This window comes from Plectropomus leopardus, chromosome 2, assembly GCF_026936395.1.
Source record: "Plectropomus leopardus strain MGB_pleo_1.0 chromosome 2, ASM2693639v1, whole genome shotgun sequence".
Lineage (NCBI taxonomy): Eukaryota > Metazoa > Chordata > Actinopteri > Perciformes > Serranidae > Plectropomus > Plectropomus leopardus.
In genome coordinates this window covers 40,468,103-40,484,448 of record NC_142177.1, presented here as the reverse complement: position 1 = coordinate 40,484,448, position 16,346 = coordinate 40,468,103, and the positions used below count along the sequence as shown (strand labels likewise).

At 38.9% G+C, this 16,346-nt stretch overlaps 1 protein-coding gene across 11 annotated transcripts in view; it reads left to right on the top strand.

Annotated features, from left to right (window-relative positions):
- The window catches only part of LOC121948924 (dedicator of cytokinesis protein 3-like), a 240,599-nt gene that overhangs the window by 131,167 nt on the left and 93,086 nt on the right, over nucleotides 1–16,346 (top strand). For all 11 annotated transcript variants that reach the window (XM_088070831.1, XM_088070844.1, XM_088070839.1 and 8 more), the window contains one exon: nucleotides 6,799–6,895. In XM_088070831.1, the coding sequence (XP_087926957.1) occupies nucleotides 6,799–6,895 (97 nt within the window). The remainder of the gene's footprint in view (nucleotides 1–6,798; nucleotides 6,896–16,346) is intronic.

Sequence of the window (16,346 nt, the reverse complement as noted above, 5' to 3'; positions counted from 1 at the left end):
CCTCCAGGGCAAAGACAGAGAGAGCTGTGAGCGGAGAGTTGGAGTGTGTTTCTCTCAATCTGAGCGGCCGGTGCATGTTGACAAATACAGTTATGGACGACTGACCGAGTGGGTCTGAAAGAGATCTCTGTGTGTGTGTGTGTGTGTGTGTGTGTGTGTGTGTGTGTGTGTGTGTGTGTGTGTGTGTGTGTGTGTGTGTGTGTGTGTGTGTGTGTGCGCGCGCGCGCGTGTGTGCATACTTTACTGCTCTTGTTTCAGCTTTGTTTCAAAACTCTGACTCTGAAAACCAGGCTGCACAGCACAGCAACCATCAGTAAAAATCAATCAAAGGTAATTATTAAAAAAAAAAGGAGCCACATTGATTTAAAAGCTTTACTGTAAACAAATAAACAATTAAAGATCGTTACATACTACAATACCAGCCCAGTCGCCAGAGGAAAGTGTTTGCATTTTAAGTTTTTGCAGAAGGCGGAGAAGAGGATGCCAACAAACCTGTTTGAGACCAACAAACAACAAAACAAATCATGTTATGCTGTGTCATTGCTGAGTCTCCAGCGGCTGTTTTAGACACAAAAAGGGCTTGTTTTTTAATGTGTTTGCAGCAGGGATTGTGCCACCAACAGCAGGTATTTAAGCCAAAATGTGAACTTTTCCTAACCATAACCAAGTGTTTTTTGTGCCTAACCTAACTGCACTTTATGCACTTTAACTTGAACTTTTATTATATTTGGATTCCCTACTTGCTTATTGTTCCTTAAATATTGTGTAAAATCTTGCAGTCGCAGTATTGTAGCGTGAGACAGAAGCTGACAGTCATCTGCATTTGCTGAAGTCATCATACTGAGTTATAGATATCCATATTTATCAGCGCAGCGTGTGGCAGAATGCATTTTATGGAGTTTGAATGGTTTTTGCTGAGTCGGCGTCGCTGAGCGAACACACTGATGTGCAGCAGCCTCCAGATTCAACGCCGCGTCAAGTTGTCAGGAAGTTGTGAGGAACGCTTCGCCAGCTGTCTGCTGCTCTGCGGGATAAACACACTCTCAGAGCTGACATTTATAAATATCAGAAAGCAGCACCCCCGCACTTCAGGATCACACCCGAGAGACAAATAAACCTGTAAACACACGCACACACACACACACACACACACACAGTTACATGCTGCACGAACACGTGTCCGGTATGAAAAGCATTTTCAAAAGCAAACACATGAATGAAAGTAAATCAGATTTTTGATGACATTCAGATACACACACCTCAAACACCTCACCTGAGACAAACTCAGCAGCTTCAGCAGCTTCATCACCTCAGATCAGTTTGACTTCAGAGCTCTGGGCTCTATTTTTTTCATTCACTGTAAAATGAGACAAAAACATTTTACTTAAAAAAATCAAGGAAACGGATTGCCTTGAAAAATGTCATTGAAACAACTTAATTTATGTTAATCTGATTGTTTAGTTTACTTTCGATGTTTCGATGTTTCGATGTTTTTTTGTACTATATACACTAAAATCCGACACTTTAAAAATCTAGGAGGTCAAAAGAAAAAAATGAAAGATAAAAGTAATTTTAACTATTAGTCTTAATTGAAGCTTAACATTTAGTTATATTTACTTAGTTTTGTAAAGTTGTTGCAACTTAAAATGACAAGTTCAATTGAATCAATTTTTAGCAACTTTGACCAACCAAGTGAAAACCAAGTTTACTGTGCTATATATCTGCATCCTGTTTGCAAACTACTGAATCCTGTTTGTATTTTTTTAAACGTGTTCATTAAACATCGAAGATCTCTGTCAAAATCCTCTTCGTCATGATCGAGTTGAATCAGACGAACTTGATTTACTGAAGTTGCAAAGAAAGAACAGTTTCAGCTGTCATATTTAGGTTGCAATAACTTCAAAAAATAAAATAAATATGGCTAAATGTTTATTAAACTTTACACTTAAATATAACGTAAACATAAATTAGGATCTGTAGTTAGATTAACTCTTTTCAGGAAATTGGTTTCCAAGATTTCTTTAAGTGGGATCAACTTGTCAGATTTTACAATGACTGATGATTTCACACTTTCAGCCCAAAATTTAATTTTGTCTTTCTACTTAAGTTTAATTTCATTGTAAACTCCTTTTTTAAAAAATCTGATTTACTTGTTGACATGTTCAGAGCGACATCTTTATGATCACGTAGTGATGGTCATCTGTGAATGAGCGAAGATGGTTTCAAAGTCGTGACGTTTTCGGAGGTTGTGATTGATAAAGTTCGGTGCAGCAGATAACAGTCGTCATTGTTCAGACGTGACTTTCAGCGCCTCCGTCTTTGATGCTCTCTTTTCTCTAACGAGAGCAAACGTGTGAACTCTCTTTGTGTTGGGAGGCGTGTTATCACACTGAGACGTCTAATGAGCGCCGTCCAGCCGCAGACTGCGACTGATCCCAAATTCAGATTCACTGTTTGTGAATCAGTTCAACTCATTCACTTTCAAGTGATGTTCAAATGAAAGATTGATGCTCGAATTGTCTCATCAGTAGTTCAGGAGCCGGTCGGCAGAAAAAGAGAGAAGTTCCCTGTACAACGTTCAAAGTATAAAAAATGGAGAAATGGATTCAAAAGCTGCAAAAAAAAAGTTTCAATAAAATGTTTTAATGAGAAAATGAACTTCTCCCATACTGATACTAACTGACAGGTGTTTGCAATCAGTATTTTTCAGTATTATTAATAAAAGATCAAATCACATGTGTGAATTCATGATGAAACAGTGAGTTAGAGCAGCCAGGAGACCCAAAAATAAATGTGTTTAAAGTCTGAAGCTCAGCTGGTTTTGGTTATTAACCCACACAGGAAATAAGGCAGTTAGCAACAAGAAGTACAAACTTCACAATAAATTATCAAATATTTACATGTAACAGTTACCAGGAAATGATCCAAAATTTCAAATTTTGTATATGTGTATATATAAATATATATATATATATATATATATATGTGTATATATATATATATATATATATATATTAATGCTGGGCATAGATTAATTTTTTTAATCTAGATTAATCTCACTGCAATCCTGTAGTTAATCTAGATTAATCTAGATTAAAATTATAGATTTGAATTTTGCCAAAGACATTCAAAATAATATCTATCTATCTAAATGATGAAAATGCATCACAAACTGCTTGAGAAAGCTGTTCTACTATAATATTTGGTAAAGAAAAATAATGTTCCATAAGATTTACTTTGGTGTTTAACTTTATTTTATTTTGTTAAACACAGACATTTAGGAGCACAGGTTCTGTCTCCATGTGGAAAAAGCTTTTTCCTGCTAACTGGAATGAACAGCAGAGGGCGCAGCCTCTGATAACATGACCCTAACTGAACTGTGGGCCTACATTAGAGGTCATGAAGAAGACCATTAACGGTCAGCAGCTTTGTGACACGGCTTGAGCCTAATCACTCCGGTCACTCAGGCAGACCAGCTTCCGCCTTGTTCGCGCCCCCTCCGCGTAATTCGACCAGGTATACATCCGCGCTTAAACAACAAAGTGAAATTGGTGCCTTGCTCACTGTATAGACCCAACTTAGTGAATAGTTTATCGCGCGATAATTTCCTTATCGCGCGATAAGAATCCCGCGTTAACGCAGCACGTTAACGCCGTTAACGGCCCAGCACTAATATATATATATATATATAGCATTTTATCAAGAACCTCTCCATTTATACAAAAGCCAAAATGTGTCCAAACCTTGGACGGTAATAATGGACCTAAAAACCTAAAAGCTCTCGTCGACCTGCTGCTTCCCTGCCGTGCTGTTATCTGTATTTTCTGATGCGACGCTGCTGAGTGCTGACGCTGTTTGCATGGATGCATGTCCAGAACGTCAGAGAATGGGAGAATGAATCCAGAGTAATGTTTACAATCATTTACCATTAAAATTGCCAAAAATAAATCCACATGACATTTGACTACATTTGACAAAATACAAAACGCAAATTCTTTGTATCAACACAATCGATTCATGCCTTGAAAAATGATTTTAGATCGATGCAAGTTATTGTAGATGGACGACTTGCCGTTTACTTGTCAATGAAGAATGATCACAGGAATAGAAATCACTGCATCAATACAATAGATGTATCCTTACACCCCTAATATATATATTTATATATATGTGTGTGTGTGTGTGTGTGTGTGTGTGTGTGTGTGTGTATGTTGTGTGTTTTAAAACATAATTTTATTGACTGCTTTAAAATTCTTTGTTCATTTGAATGGACAGAAACAAAAAAAACACATAAAAAAGTGTCTTTATAAAAAAGGAAAGGGAGCGATGCAGAAAAAGAAGTGAGGAGAAGGAGGAGGAATCAGAGAGGAGTGATTTAAACGTGTCTGAACAAAGAGAAGTTGAGGAGGGACGATGAGAGGCAGGGAAGTGAAACAGAGGGAAGGCGGGAAAAAGGAGGGAGCGATTAGCCTGAGCGAAAAGTGGAACAGAGGAGAAGAGGAGGAGAAGCGCCTGAGATACAAGTGTAACTAATGTGGGTGAAATCACCAGGCGGCCGCCAGCCACGGCTCCACCGGGAGATCAGCTAATCTAGCACTCTGCTTTTATTAATTAATCAGTTATGAGACAGAGAGAGGGAGAGTAAAAAGGCAGAGTCGGGGAGGGAGGAGGAGAGAGGTACTCTAATATTCCTGACTCCGGGGCTGAGACAGTGACTCAGCTCTCAGTTTTAGTGAACAACGGCGTCCAAAGTGATGTATCGGGGAGGGAGGAGGAGGGTGAGCACACAGTTATTTCTGCAGTCAGTGAGGTGAAGTGAGGTCTCCGTCCTCAGGTGGCGCAGCACTTTGCCTCTTCGCTCTCTTCTCGTAACAACAAAGTCACTGTGCAAAGTTTTCTCAGGCTTGTTATCTTTACAGGCACTTTTCTCTAACGTGTTAGACAGCATTACAACATGAGAGAACAGCAGCGTGCTGTATATTTTCTTTAAAGGTCGGAGTTATAGTGACGGCTGAGCGCACATTAATGAGGCAGCAAAGTCTGAATATAGAAGTATTCAGATGCATTACTTAAAGGGATAGTTCAGTTCTTATATGCAAGAATTTATATTTTTATTAAGATAAATGTTTTATAATTAATTTATATCTTGTAAGATAAAAAATATCAGTTAATTAAGATAATATATTAGAATAAATCTAGCGAATTGATTATTGTATATCTTTATATTGATGTGGAAGCTAAATGATTTACAATTATTTAATTATGGATAAGAGGAGGGATTAAATAAGTCAGTACTTCCTCCCACTCTTTTTCAGATATATGTATCAAATCATGACGTGTTTACATTTTTTATGTGCTCTTTTGTAATATATTTTTTATCTGTCTTATTTTTTGTCTGTCCACTACTTTATGATTGTCTTTCTTTTTTTTAACATGGCTTATCACATGTCTGGAGTAAACTGCTACTCCTACTACCCAAATATGAAAATCAGTCTTAAGTAGCTGTAGCTCCGAGTGTGGGAGCTGTGTTCATGTATGCAGGACCATCGAGCGCTCGTGTATCTGCACACCAGCGGTAACGTGCTACCTGGAAGCCTCTGCGCCTCACAGGAGATTTAACTCAGACAAAGGGACTTGCTGCTTTCTGCCGACTCCACAAGTCTCTCTCTCTGGAGCTAATTTGGGCACAGGAAGCACTAGCATTTGTCAGGTAGCTGGATTCATAATTGTAACGTGAAGTAGGCCTTCTGCTAAAATCTTGCTCCTGTCCCAGAGAGCATTAGGGATGTGATACATGAGCCAGTGTAATATGACGAGCTGAACCTGACGGACCACCGAGGCCGCTCCTCCTCTGTGGTGTTTGGACTGTTGCTCTGACACAGTTCACCTTTATTCACGTCGTTGAAACCTCACTGTAACACAAAACAGCAGAGTGAAGTCTTTATCCACAGACAAGGTCAACCATTTACTGGGTTTCTGTCTCTATTCTGCTCCAACAACTTCTCACTCCGAACTCACCAAACGGTGACGCTCCACACCATTTATCACAGCCAGAAACTATAAAAGCAGAACTTATCATTGGATTTTCAAAATTTCAACAGTCTTTGGAAACATCATGTGTTATTACACATGTTTTTGAAACTGATTTCTATAACTTTTCCAAAGTTCTTCAGGCCTGGAAATTGATATCTGCAATTTCTTTGACTTTTCCAGGTGTTTCATCACCACACAAACCCTGAATAACAAGAAATGCACCATCAACTCTGCTTTGCATAAAAATGTCAAACATCTTTACACTCAGGGCTGTTAATACCTCACAAACAAATGATGAATTTACAATAGATAGTCTTTCTCCTGTCTCTCTCTCTGCGCGCGCACACACACACACACACACACACACACACACACACACACACACACACACACACACACACACACACACACACGGGAATCAAACTCCAGAATCCCTCACAAAAGTTGGTTGATTGTGGAGCCTTTAAGCCTATAAGCACACTCGTGCTCCTTATATTATGTCCGGCAGCGTTATTACCTGACGCTGTCCTTCAGCTTTTCATGCGCACGGTTTCGTGCAGCCGTGTTACCATCTGACAGGTCTGTGTGTGTTACGTGCGGACGTACAAGGTGGCTTTTGGCGTCACGAGTTTGGAGTGAGAACGACCTGTCTGCTCAGTACTTACTGTCGAATGCAGTTTTGTTTCTGTCCTTGGATGTCTGATTTACTTGTGGACTTGTGTGTCTGTGAGTAAATGTGTGTGTTTGTGTTTTTTCTCTGCACAGGCCTCATGAGACTGTGGTGCCTCTGGAAGACCCCATTGTTACTGAGGTGACGTCAACACTGCAGGAGTGGGCCTTACTGTGGAAGCAGCTCTATGTGGTAAGCAGCACACTGTGTGTTTCTGTCATCTGGCACCGCAGTTTGTTTTTTTTGTTCAAAGCATTTTGCCACATCGTGCGTTAAGGCGAAAGAGCCAAGCTCAACAGACTGAAACAACGTCCATGATGTCGAAAAGCATTACCGGCACAATTCTGGTGCCATTACAAACTTAATCATAAAGAATTATTTTTATTTTTATTGGGGTTTTTTGTAATATTTTTGCCCTTTTTAGCACTCAATCTAATTTTTCCTCTTACTTCTGACTCTTGAGCCGCTGTAAATGTGAACGTACTCAGTGCAGGATTCATTCAGTCTTATCTTAAATAATGGAGTTTCAGTGTTAGCATGAGAAACATCAGTGTTTACACATTCACACTGCAGGTTCCTCAAAATTTAAGCAGGTCAAAAATGGAAACGATGGTGGAGTAAGAGTTAAGTTTTTACCTCGAGTTGTCTTTAGAGCTGATGCAGTCGTGGAAATAAGGGAATGTTGGTTACAGTCAGCAGTCGCCAGAGGAAAATGTCGTAACTGTGTATTTCAACAAAGCACAGAAACTTAGATTTGCATTTTTCATACTTATCATGTCAGTGTTTCCAAACCGGCGTGGTATCATGAGTGGACTTTGTCATCTGGCGGTGGAGGGGACGGAGGATGGCGTGACAACAGCCAAGCTGCAGACCACTGCTCGAGAGAAACACAACAAAACTGTTTGTTTGGTAGTGAGTCATTTCTGAGTGTGCAGCAGTGTTTTTAGCCAACAAACGTGGGTGAGTTAGTGCCACAAAAAGCGATTTACTTTTCAGAGACATTGCTGCATTTTCAGCCAGGATTTTATAACCAAAAACACGACTTTCAAGACAAAACATGATCTTTTACCAACCATAACCATAACCGAGTGGTATTTGTGCCACTCGCTAACATATCCGTGGCTTGCAAAAATGCACAATGGCAACATTTTGTGTGTCTCATGTTTTATCACAGTACAGCTCGATGCGTTTTGTTTTGGGTTTTTTAAATAGATTTTTATTTTTTTTTTAGCTTAACAACACAGTGCTCTTAACACTCTCAAAGACAGCTCAGATTAAAAACAAAAAGACAAAAGAATAAAAAGTAATAATAACTAAAGTAAAGGAAAAATAAAGGGAAAAAACACCATCTATACTGAAAAAGGCGGATAATTAAGAAGGTTCAAACAGACCATCATCCCCGTCACTCCGGCCGTGAGTCTTTCTGAGGGTAAGAAGTCACGTTTCGCGGTGCTACTGCGTGACTGAGGGAGGTTAGTCACTTATCCACGGCCTTAAATGACATCTCCCAGCAGGCAGAAGGAGTTTGTCACATAGTCTGAAGCCACATTTACTCAGGGACCGTGTTTAAAAAAATTTTTAAAATTTGCACTTTGCAATATCACTCCAGTATTTTGAGATCTTAGGGCATTCCCAAAAAGTGTGAGTGTATGTCCCAATATTTCTCTTCAATTTAAAAGAAAGTGGAGAGATCTGGTTGTTCATTTGATGGAGAATAAAGGTGTTATGTGGGATCTGGTGAGTATTTTAAATTTGGTTTCTCTCAGACGGTCACAGACGGTTGCTGTTTTTTTAGGATGTTTAGTGTTTGATCTGAATCTCCACATACTGTCACTCAGTGGAGCGTGTGGCGTTCTCGCTCACCTGCAGCTGAGATTTAAATGGTGAGACAGCTGCATTAAAACATTTCCCATGGTCATGGAAAACCTGGAAAAGTCCTGGAGTCTTTTGGTATGTAATGGAATTGCTTCAGTAGTCTTCTATAGTAAATCTTCTGCGTAAAGTAACATTATGGAAAAAAAAATTTTAAGCTGTTGTGGTAAAGTTCTTCTAATATCGATGTGTGAAGTTTGTTTACATTTTTTCGTTTTCTTCCTGCAGTCTGTCTCTCCCCGAATGTTTGCCAGCTCGCTGAAATTATGTTTGATCAGAGTTTGAATCTGGTGTGTTTGTGAAACATCGTGTCCGTTGGGAAAGAAAAAAAAAAAAATCTGCCCTTGAAAAGTCATGAAAAAGTTTTGAAATTTTTCCCATGAAAATGTGTGAAAGCTGCATTTAGCACAAACACTGATTCCTTTGCTCTCCGTCTTTGCTCGGAGCGTTTCTTATGTTCACGCTGAGACACTCGCAGCATACTCCTCCTCCGAGCTGCGTGTGTGCTTGTGTGAGTTTTTGTGTGTTTTGCGGTTTAATCGAGTGTTAAAAGACATTTTCAAGTTGTGCTGCAGGTTGTGTCTTTGTCTCTTTGCCTCTTGGTTTTGTTTTCAGGGCTTTTGCAACAGTTTGAACTTTCTCCTCTTCACCCTTCTGTCCCTTTTTTTGTTGTTTTGGTAAGTTTTGCGTGTTGACCGTCGAGAGGAAAAAGTTATGTTTCCTTAACAACAGACGACAACAACACTGAGGTTAAATGTATTTATGTTTACAGAATTATATCATATGCTTAAGGCACTTTTGCCCGACTGATAGATGCTACATCCTTTTTATACACTTTATGCTTCTATAAAAACTAAACTTCTCCACTCTTGGTTGAACATTCAAGTTGGATCAATCAATCACAGCTCCTGCTGCATCACGTGACCAAGAAAAGACAAAACAATGTTTCCATTGCAGTTTTGCCAAATATGCATAAAAACTATTTTAGCGATAAAATGGAATTTTTCTTGTTTCCATTAGGGGTATTTTATATTTACAATTTAAATTTACACAGTTAGATGAATGTAAATCCGCCTGTTAGGTATAAAATGTTTAAATGGAAATGTGCAGAAGGATATTATGCGACACAGTTGAAATCTAAATCTGCCCCTCTCTGCTCTTGGTGTGTCTTTCTTCATAATGAACAGACTTTTGTCTTTGCTGTCTGTCTCAGAGTTGAAGAGATGAAAGATCAAACTGTCTTTGTGAGGTTTTGCATGACAGATCTTCCATTTTCCGTCCAGACAGACTTCACATTAGTGAGTCTCGTCACTGAAAAAAACAAATGGCCTCTTACAGATAATACACAGTACAAAGGCTCCTGCTTTGTGTGGATGGATGAGGAGATAAAGGAGCAGGCGGAGGGATTTATGGAGGGGTATAAAGTAAGAAATGACTGACTTATGTGAATAAGTACATGCAGATTTATAAGCGATAATATGATAAACTGATAGCGGGATGAAAGGTGAAGGATGCTGACGTGACAGAGCTGTAAACAGATCAGATGTAATGCATGAATGCATCGTGAAGCCAGAGATCCAGCAGAGACACCACCTCAAAGGGATTTTAGGGTTTGTTAGAAAGATGTCAAACATCAAAAGGTTTGCAGGTGTAACAGAGGATGATTTTAAACGATAAAAAACAACGGCATGCTTAAAAATCGTCATAAGGCATGTTAACATGGAGCCTACTGATCTGATAAGAATAAGTTTAACAAACCGGTTAAACATGATCCAAAAAAACACCTCAATCAGCTTAAACAGACCCAAACCCATTCAACCCCATCAGTTGCAGAGGCTGAGTTTAACCCTTTGAAACCTGAGCATTGCTTTGATTTTTACAAAAACACTGGTGAAAAAGCAGGGAGCAACTTGCAAATTGCAAAAAACTGAATAGATTTGGATTTTTTAGAGCTAAAAACTGTTTTCATAATTATCATAATTATATATTTAAAATTATCTTACATAATTACTATTAGTTTCAGTGCTCTTTCTCCAGGTCATTTACTTTTATTTTATTTTATTTATTTATTCATTTTTACTTTAGATTTTCTATTTTTATAGAGAGAGCTTTGTGTCACAGCAAAATAAAGATTTAAAAAAAAGGTGATTTCCGAGTACCCTATTAGATACTTTAGATAGATAGATAGATAGATAGATAGATAGATAGATATTTCAAACATGTGAAACAAATGGAACAATATTTAATAAAGAGCAATAACAAAAATTAATGATAACCTACTCAATTATCTTTATAATTATCATATTTATATATTTAAAATTATTTTACAAAAGTATTATTATAATTTAAGGACTTTTTAAGGTCATCTCATTTTTTGTTTTTGTTTTGTTTGTTTTTAAGACAACAAGCCCACTTGCTCAGGTCTCAAATGGTTAAACAATGAAGAAAGAAAATATCTTCTTATCACCTTCCTCTGACAGCAAATCATACATGTATGGATGCACATAACATGCAAAGACTAACACGTAGCCTGAACACATGTACTGGTCTCTTTCTCTCTCTCTCACACACACACACACACACACACACACACACACACACACACACACACACCATGTTTAAAACATGTAACAGCACTCACACATCGTCATCGACAGTGTGTGCATCACACAGTGACACACGACACACACTGACGGGCTGAACTCTCAGTAAATGGATGCTGAGCGGCACTGAAGCCTGCTGAGGTGACAGGTGCAGCAGAGCAGAAAGACAAGAGTGAGACACACACACACACACACACACACACACACACACACACACACGTGCACAAAGGAAAACACACATGTATGCTGCATATGTGTCCTTCGCTGCGTTGATGCGTGCTATTTATGTGGTTACATCTCTGTTGTTCAGCGTCCTTTTGCGAGCACACACACCCTCTCGAATGCTCTCTCTCTCGTGTGTTGTGTGTGTGTGCCCTTTGCAAAGAGCCACAGGTAATGTAAACGTTGCTGGATGTGACAGTGTATGCAGAAAAAACACCCAACTTGTTAACTATCGCTGCATGGTCAGTTGCTGTTCACATTTACATACGATGCGCTAGGTGTCCTTCTGTGTCAGTCATTGACATTTTGGACTCATTTTACGCCCGTTAAATGCTTTGTGTCTTTTCAAAATACATTTCTGTTTTCACGAGAAACGAACAGTTTGTGCTCCAAATTAAAAATTAAAAAATAAAATTACAATGTCAGTAAAACAGCTGATATTTATGATAACATTTGTGGTAAAAAAAAAAGCCATCATGATTTGATCTATATGAGAAGCAGACAGCGGGCTCGTGGGTGAAAGTGCGGGTCTTGTTGGACCCGTCCACCTTCACTCTTGCCAGTTCAGTATGGACTTTATTTTACGTCGTTACTAGCAGCATTTCAAAATGACACCGCGGGGCTGCATATTATACCGCCTCTAAAGTGCTTTTTGTGTCATATTTGACGAGTTGTGAATGACAACGGGCTGATAGAATAAACATGTTGAATGAAAGAAGAATCAGAAAAAAGGGCAAAATTACCAAAATAAAAAAATAAAGTTGCTAAAATATTTAAAGAAAAAAAAGTTTTCTTCAAAAATTGCCCAAAAAAGATGTTTTCTTTAAAAATTGCCAAAAAAAAAAAGAATTCAAGGAACAAAAGGCCGTGGATCTGTGGGTTTCAAGGGTATATTTTTTCTTAAAAAAACTGCAGTAAATTAAATACAAAATACAGCCATTTAAAGTCCCTTCTTTGACAAGCCTCCCCCTTTTTGCACCACACTCGCCTCTCTTATAAATAAAAAACAGTCTTGGATATATTTAAATATTCAGCTAGGAAATTATGATTTTTTAAATAATGTATTTTTCAAAAAGCTTTTGTATAGAAATGAAAAAGTACGGAGTATCGATGGCGAGTAAATCAGTGCATCAGTACTTGGATCATATTGATCCAAGTATTGTGTGTGTGTGTGTGTGTGTGTGTGTGTGTGTGTGTGTGTGTGTGTGTGTGTGTGTGTGTGTGTGTGTGTGTGTGTGTGTGTGTGTGTGTGTGCGTGTGTGTGTGTGTGTGTGTGTGTGTGTGTGTGTGTGTGTGTGAGGATGGGTAAATGTGGCTGTGTAAAAGCACTGTGAGTTGGAAAACTAAAAAGGCGCGATACAAATGCAAGTCCATTTCAGAACAAGTTTAGATGTGAAAAGAGGTGAATGAGAGACACTGAAAGGGAAGACAGTGTGGAGGTAGAGTTTGTCTCAGGAGCTGAAACTACGTCTCCTCCAGGACCCAGCTCTCTGATTGGACTTTTTGTTCATATTCATCCATATCTGTGTCCCTCTGTCTCCGTCTTCTCCTCTATCTCAACACATCTTTACTTCTCTGCTTCTTCCTTCTCCCACATTGTCTTCTTTCTCTAATTTTCTCCTTCTCTCATCTCTTACTGCTGATGTCAAAGTAGATAAGATTGCGTGTGTGCGTGTGTGTGTGTCTGTGTGGGCGGGATGGATGTGTGAACAGGAAGGAAAGAGGAGAGTCAGTGGTGACAAGTGAACAATGATGGAGGGATGTGAAGACAGTGATAAATGCAGAGGGGGACGTTTCTTTGCTGTGCAATGTGTGGACAAGTGGATGGACACGTGTGTGTGTGTGTGTGTGTGTGTGTGTGTGTGTGTGTGTGTGTGTGTGTGTGTGTGTGTGTGTGTGTGTGTAGAGAGAGAGAGAGAGACAGGAGAAAGAAACGGTAGAGGGGGGAATGATAGAAAATGACATCCTGTAGGAGGAGGCAGAGGGCGGGGAAGTTGTCCCCATGCAGCTCTTTTAGCTTTACAATGCGACGACATTTTCTGCGTCTGCTCAGAAGAAAAGACAAAGTGAATCCAAACAGACATTTCAGAGCTCAGCGCTGAAAGCCAGTTTGTATTCATGATTTAAAAAACCCTCAAAACTATCTATTGTAAATTCATTATTCATTTGTGAGGTATTAACACCCCTGAGCAAAAAGATGTTTGACATTTTTATGCGAAGTGGAGTTCATGGTACATTTATTGTTATTCAGGGTTTGTGTGGTGATGAACGGTGCGCAGGTTTGGAAGGCATATTTTAGAAAAAAGCCAAAATATTTATTTTAAATTCGCCAAAAATAATAATAAAAAGAAAATCACTCATATGTTGTCTTCAAAAAATTGCAAAATATTTTTAAAGAAAAAAATGCTATCTTTTCAGTATTTCAAAAAAAGGCTAAATATTTTCTTTAAAAATTGGCAAAAAATGTAAAGAGAAAAACTGGCAAAAATTATTTCTTTATAAAAATCACCTAAAATTAAAACACAAAATTTAAACTTAAATTATATTTTTTTATTTAAGTTTTAATCTTAAAGAAAAAATCTAAAGTCTTGAAAAATTGCCAAAAATATGTTTTATGTTTTCTTTAAAAATTACAAAAAAGAGAACAACCATGCACCGGCAGGTTTCAAGGGGATGTTTTCTTTAAAAATCGTTTTTCTTTAAAAAATACAGTCATTCAAAGCAAGGTGCTCCTCCCATGAGCCAAAATAACTCCCTCCCCAGTGCTTAAATTTTTTTACATGCCTTTATGCACCATCATCTCCCTTCTTATACAGTTAATAACAATCAATCGTAGTTATATTTAAATATCCAGTTATTATTGTGTTCTGACTTTAGTATCGACGGTTGTTTCAGAGAATGTTTGGTCTTGGATATTTGCCTCAGATTCACGAACATTTATTGATAAAAATGGTTATGAACACTGATTAATGTTAAATATATTTCATATATTTTCCATGTTGTAGTGCCTGTAGATCCATGTCAGGTTTTTACTTGCAGTTTCTGACAGGAGAAAGCAGTGTTTGTGTTTTTTAACACACAGAAGAGGAAGTATTGAGCAGAGTTAGCTGCAGAAAAACACACAAAAGAAACATCATCATCATCGAAATTCCAAAGACAAAAATGTCACTCTGCCACCCACACTGCAGGAACAAAGATAACCCGCCAGTTATTACCAAACCAACTCAAGGCTGCAGCACATTCACACACTCATCCGTCATTAATGAAGCTAAAGCGATCAGGAGATGCTGTGAGTCAACACATGTAATCAGTTACAGGTCAGTGAAGTGTTTGTCACAAAACACACACACACTCATGCACACACACATGCACACTCATGCACACACTCATGCACACACACATGCACACTCATGCACACACTCATGGACACACACATGCACACACTCATGCACACACGCAAACATGGAGCACTTAGTGTAAGATGAGGTAAAAAAAAGGCAGCAGGGCGTGAGACAAGTCATTGTTGCATTGTCTCCACTCTGTTGCACAAATACACAAGCTGACATACACATTCACACATGTTCATACACACGTGTAGAGAAGCACACACGCACAGTGACTAATAAGAGACTTTGTGAAAGCAAAGCCATGTGGTCAAACGTAATTAATTCATGTGTTGTTTGTGCTTGTGCATGTATAGGGAGCCCGATCACAATGTGCTCATTGAAAAGTGAAACTTGTCTTTGTGGTGTTTATATAAAAATGTAGATCTTTTAAAGATATTTAAATGAAAGCGGACACAGAGACAGAAAAGTCAAGTTACATTCTGGTGACTGTCAGAAGGAAGGAGAGGAAGTGGCTGAAACAAAAAAGAGATATTGAATCCCTCAGTGCTTCAAAGTTTCCATATAAAAAAAAATCTGTGAAAATCATTCAAAGGAAAATAGCTGTAGTTACTTTGCTATGCTCTTTGCGATGTGGCATCAAAAAACACTTTTCCTTAAATCCACAATTAAATATTGATGATTGAAAGAAATGAAAGATGCTCTCAGTTGATTGCTTGTTCTGTGGTTTAATGGGGATTCTTCCTTTGACTGCGGCCCAGACTGTAATGTCTGGAGATAATTGCTGTGTGGTCGGCAGGGCTGTTTGAGGACAAAACTTTGCAGTAGACGGATGTTAGTAGAAATGTCTGTTAATGTTGGTTTCAGTCTGGTGTGCATGTCCTTTAGAGTGACGGATAGAAGATGCATCCTCTGCAGACACTGTGGACGTTTGCAGCTCAGCCAGAATGATGCTGCGTTCACATGGAAGCAGAGGACGGAAAACTGGATTTCACTGAATGAGAGCAGGATGGTTCAGTTAGGCGAAGCCGCCAGAGAATACTGGCAATGGTAGACGTCATACCGGATGTAGCGTAGCTCCCACACAAGGAGAAAACATGGAGGATCTGTACGATGAAAAGCTAATCATTTTGGTGCAATGAAACCCAGAATTGTATGATTAAAAAGCAAAATCCTACAGAAATGTTGCAAAGAAAAGCAGACTGAGGACTGGGAGGTAAAGGCAGCAGTGGTACCAGTCTGATGGGAGCCCTCAGGGTTGTAACCCATAAAGTGGGACAAAGTGGGACAAACTCGGACAAACAGTGACTCCAGCAGATTCCAGGAACGACGTGAGATCTCAGTCCAGAAGAGAGCAGTCTGCAGCCCACTGAGAGCAGCGGAGGAAATTAATGAGAGGGAGGGACACCATAGGGGACACCGGCGGAGAATAAGAGCAGAGTGGACACTGGTGGAGACTGAGAGCAGAGCAAAGAAGGACTACATATGACCATTTTTCCAGAGATAAGGCTGTCAGAATCAGTGATATATCTTATTAATCGTTGTATTCCACAGTTTCGGTACGAGGCAAATCTCAGCTGAGGAGGACTTTGATGGATTCAT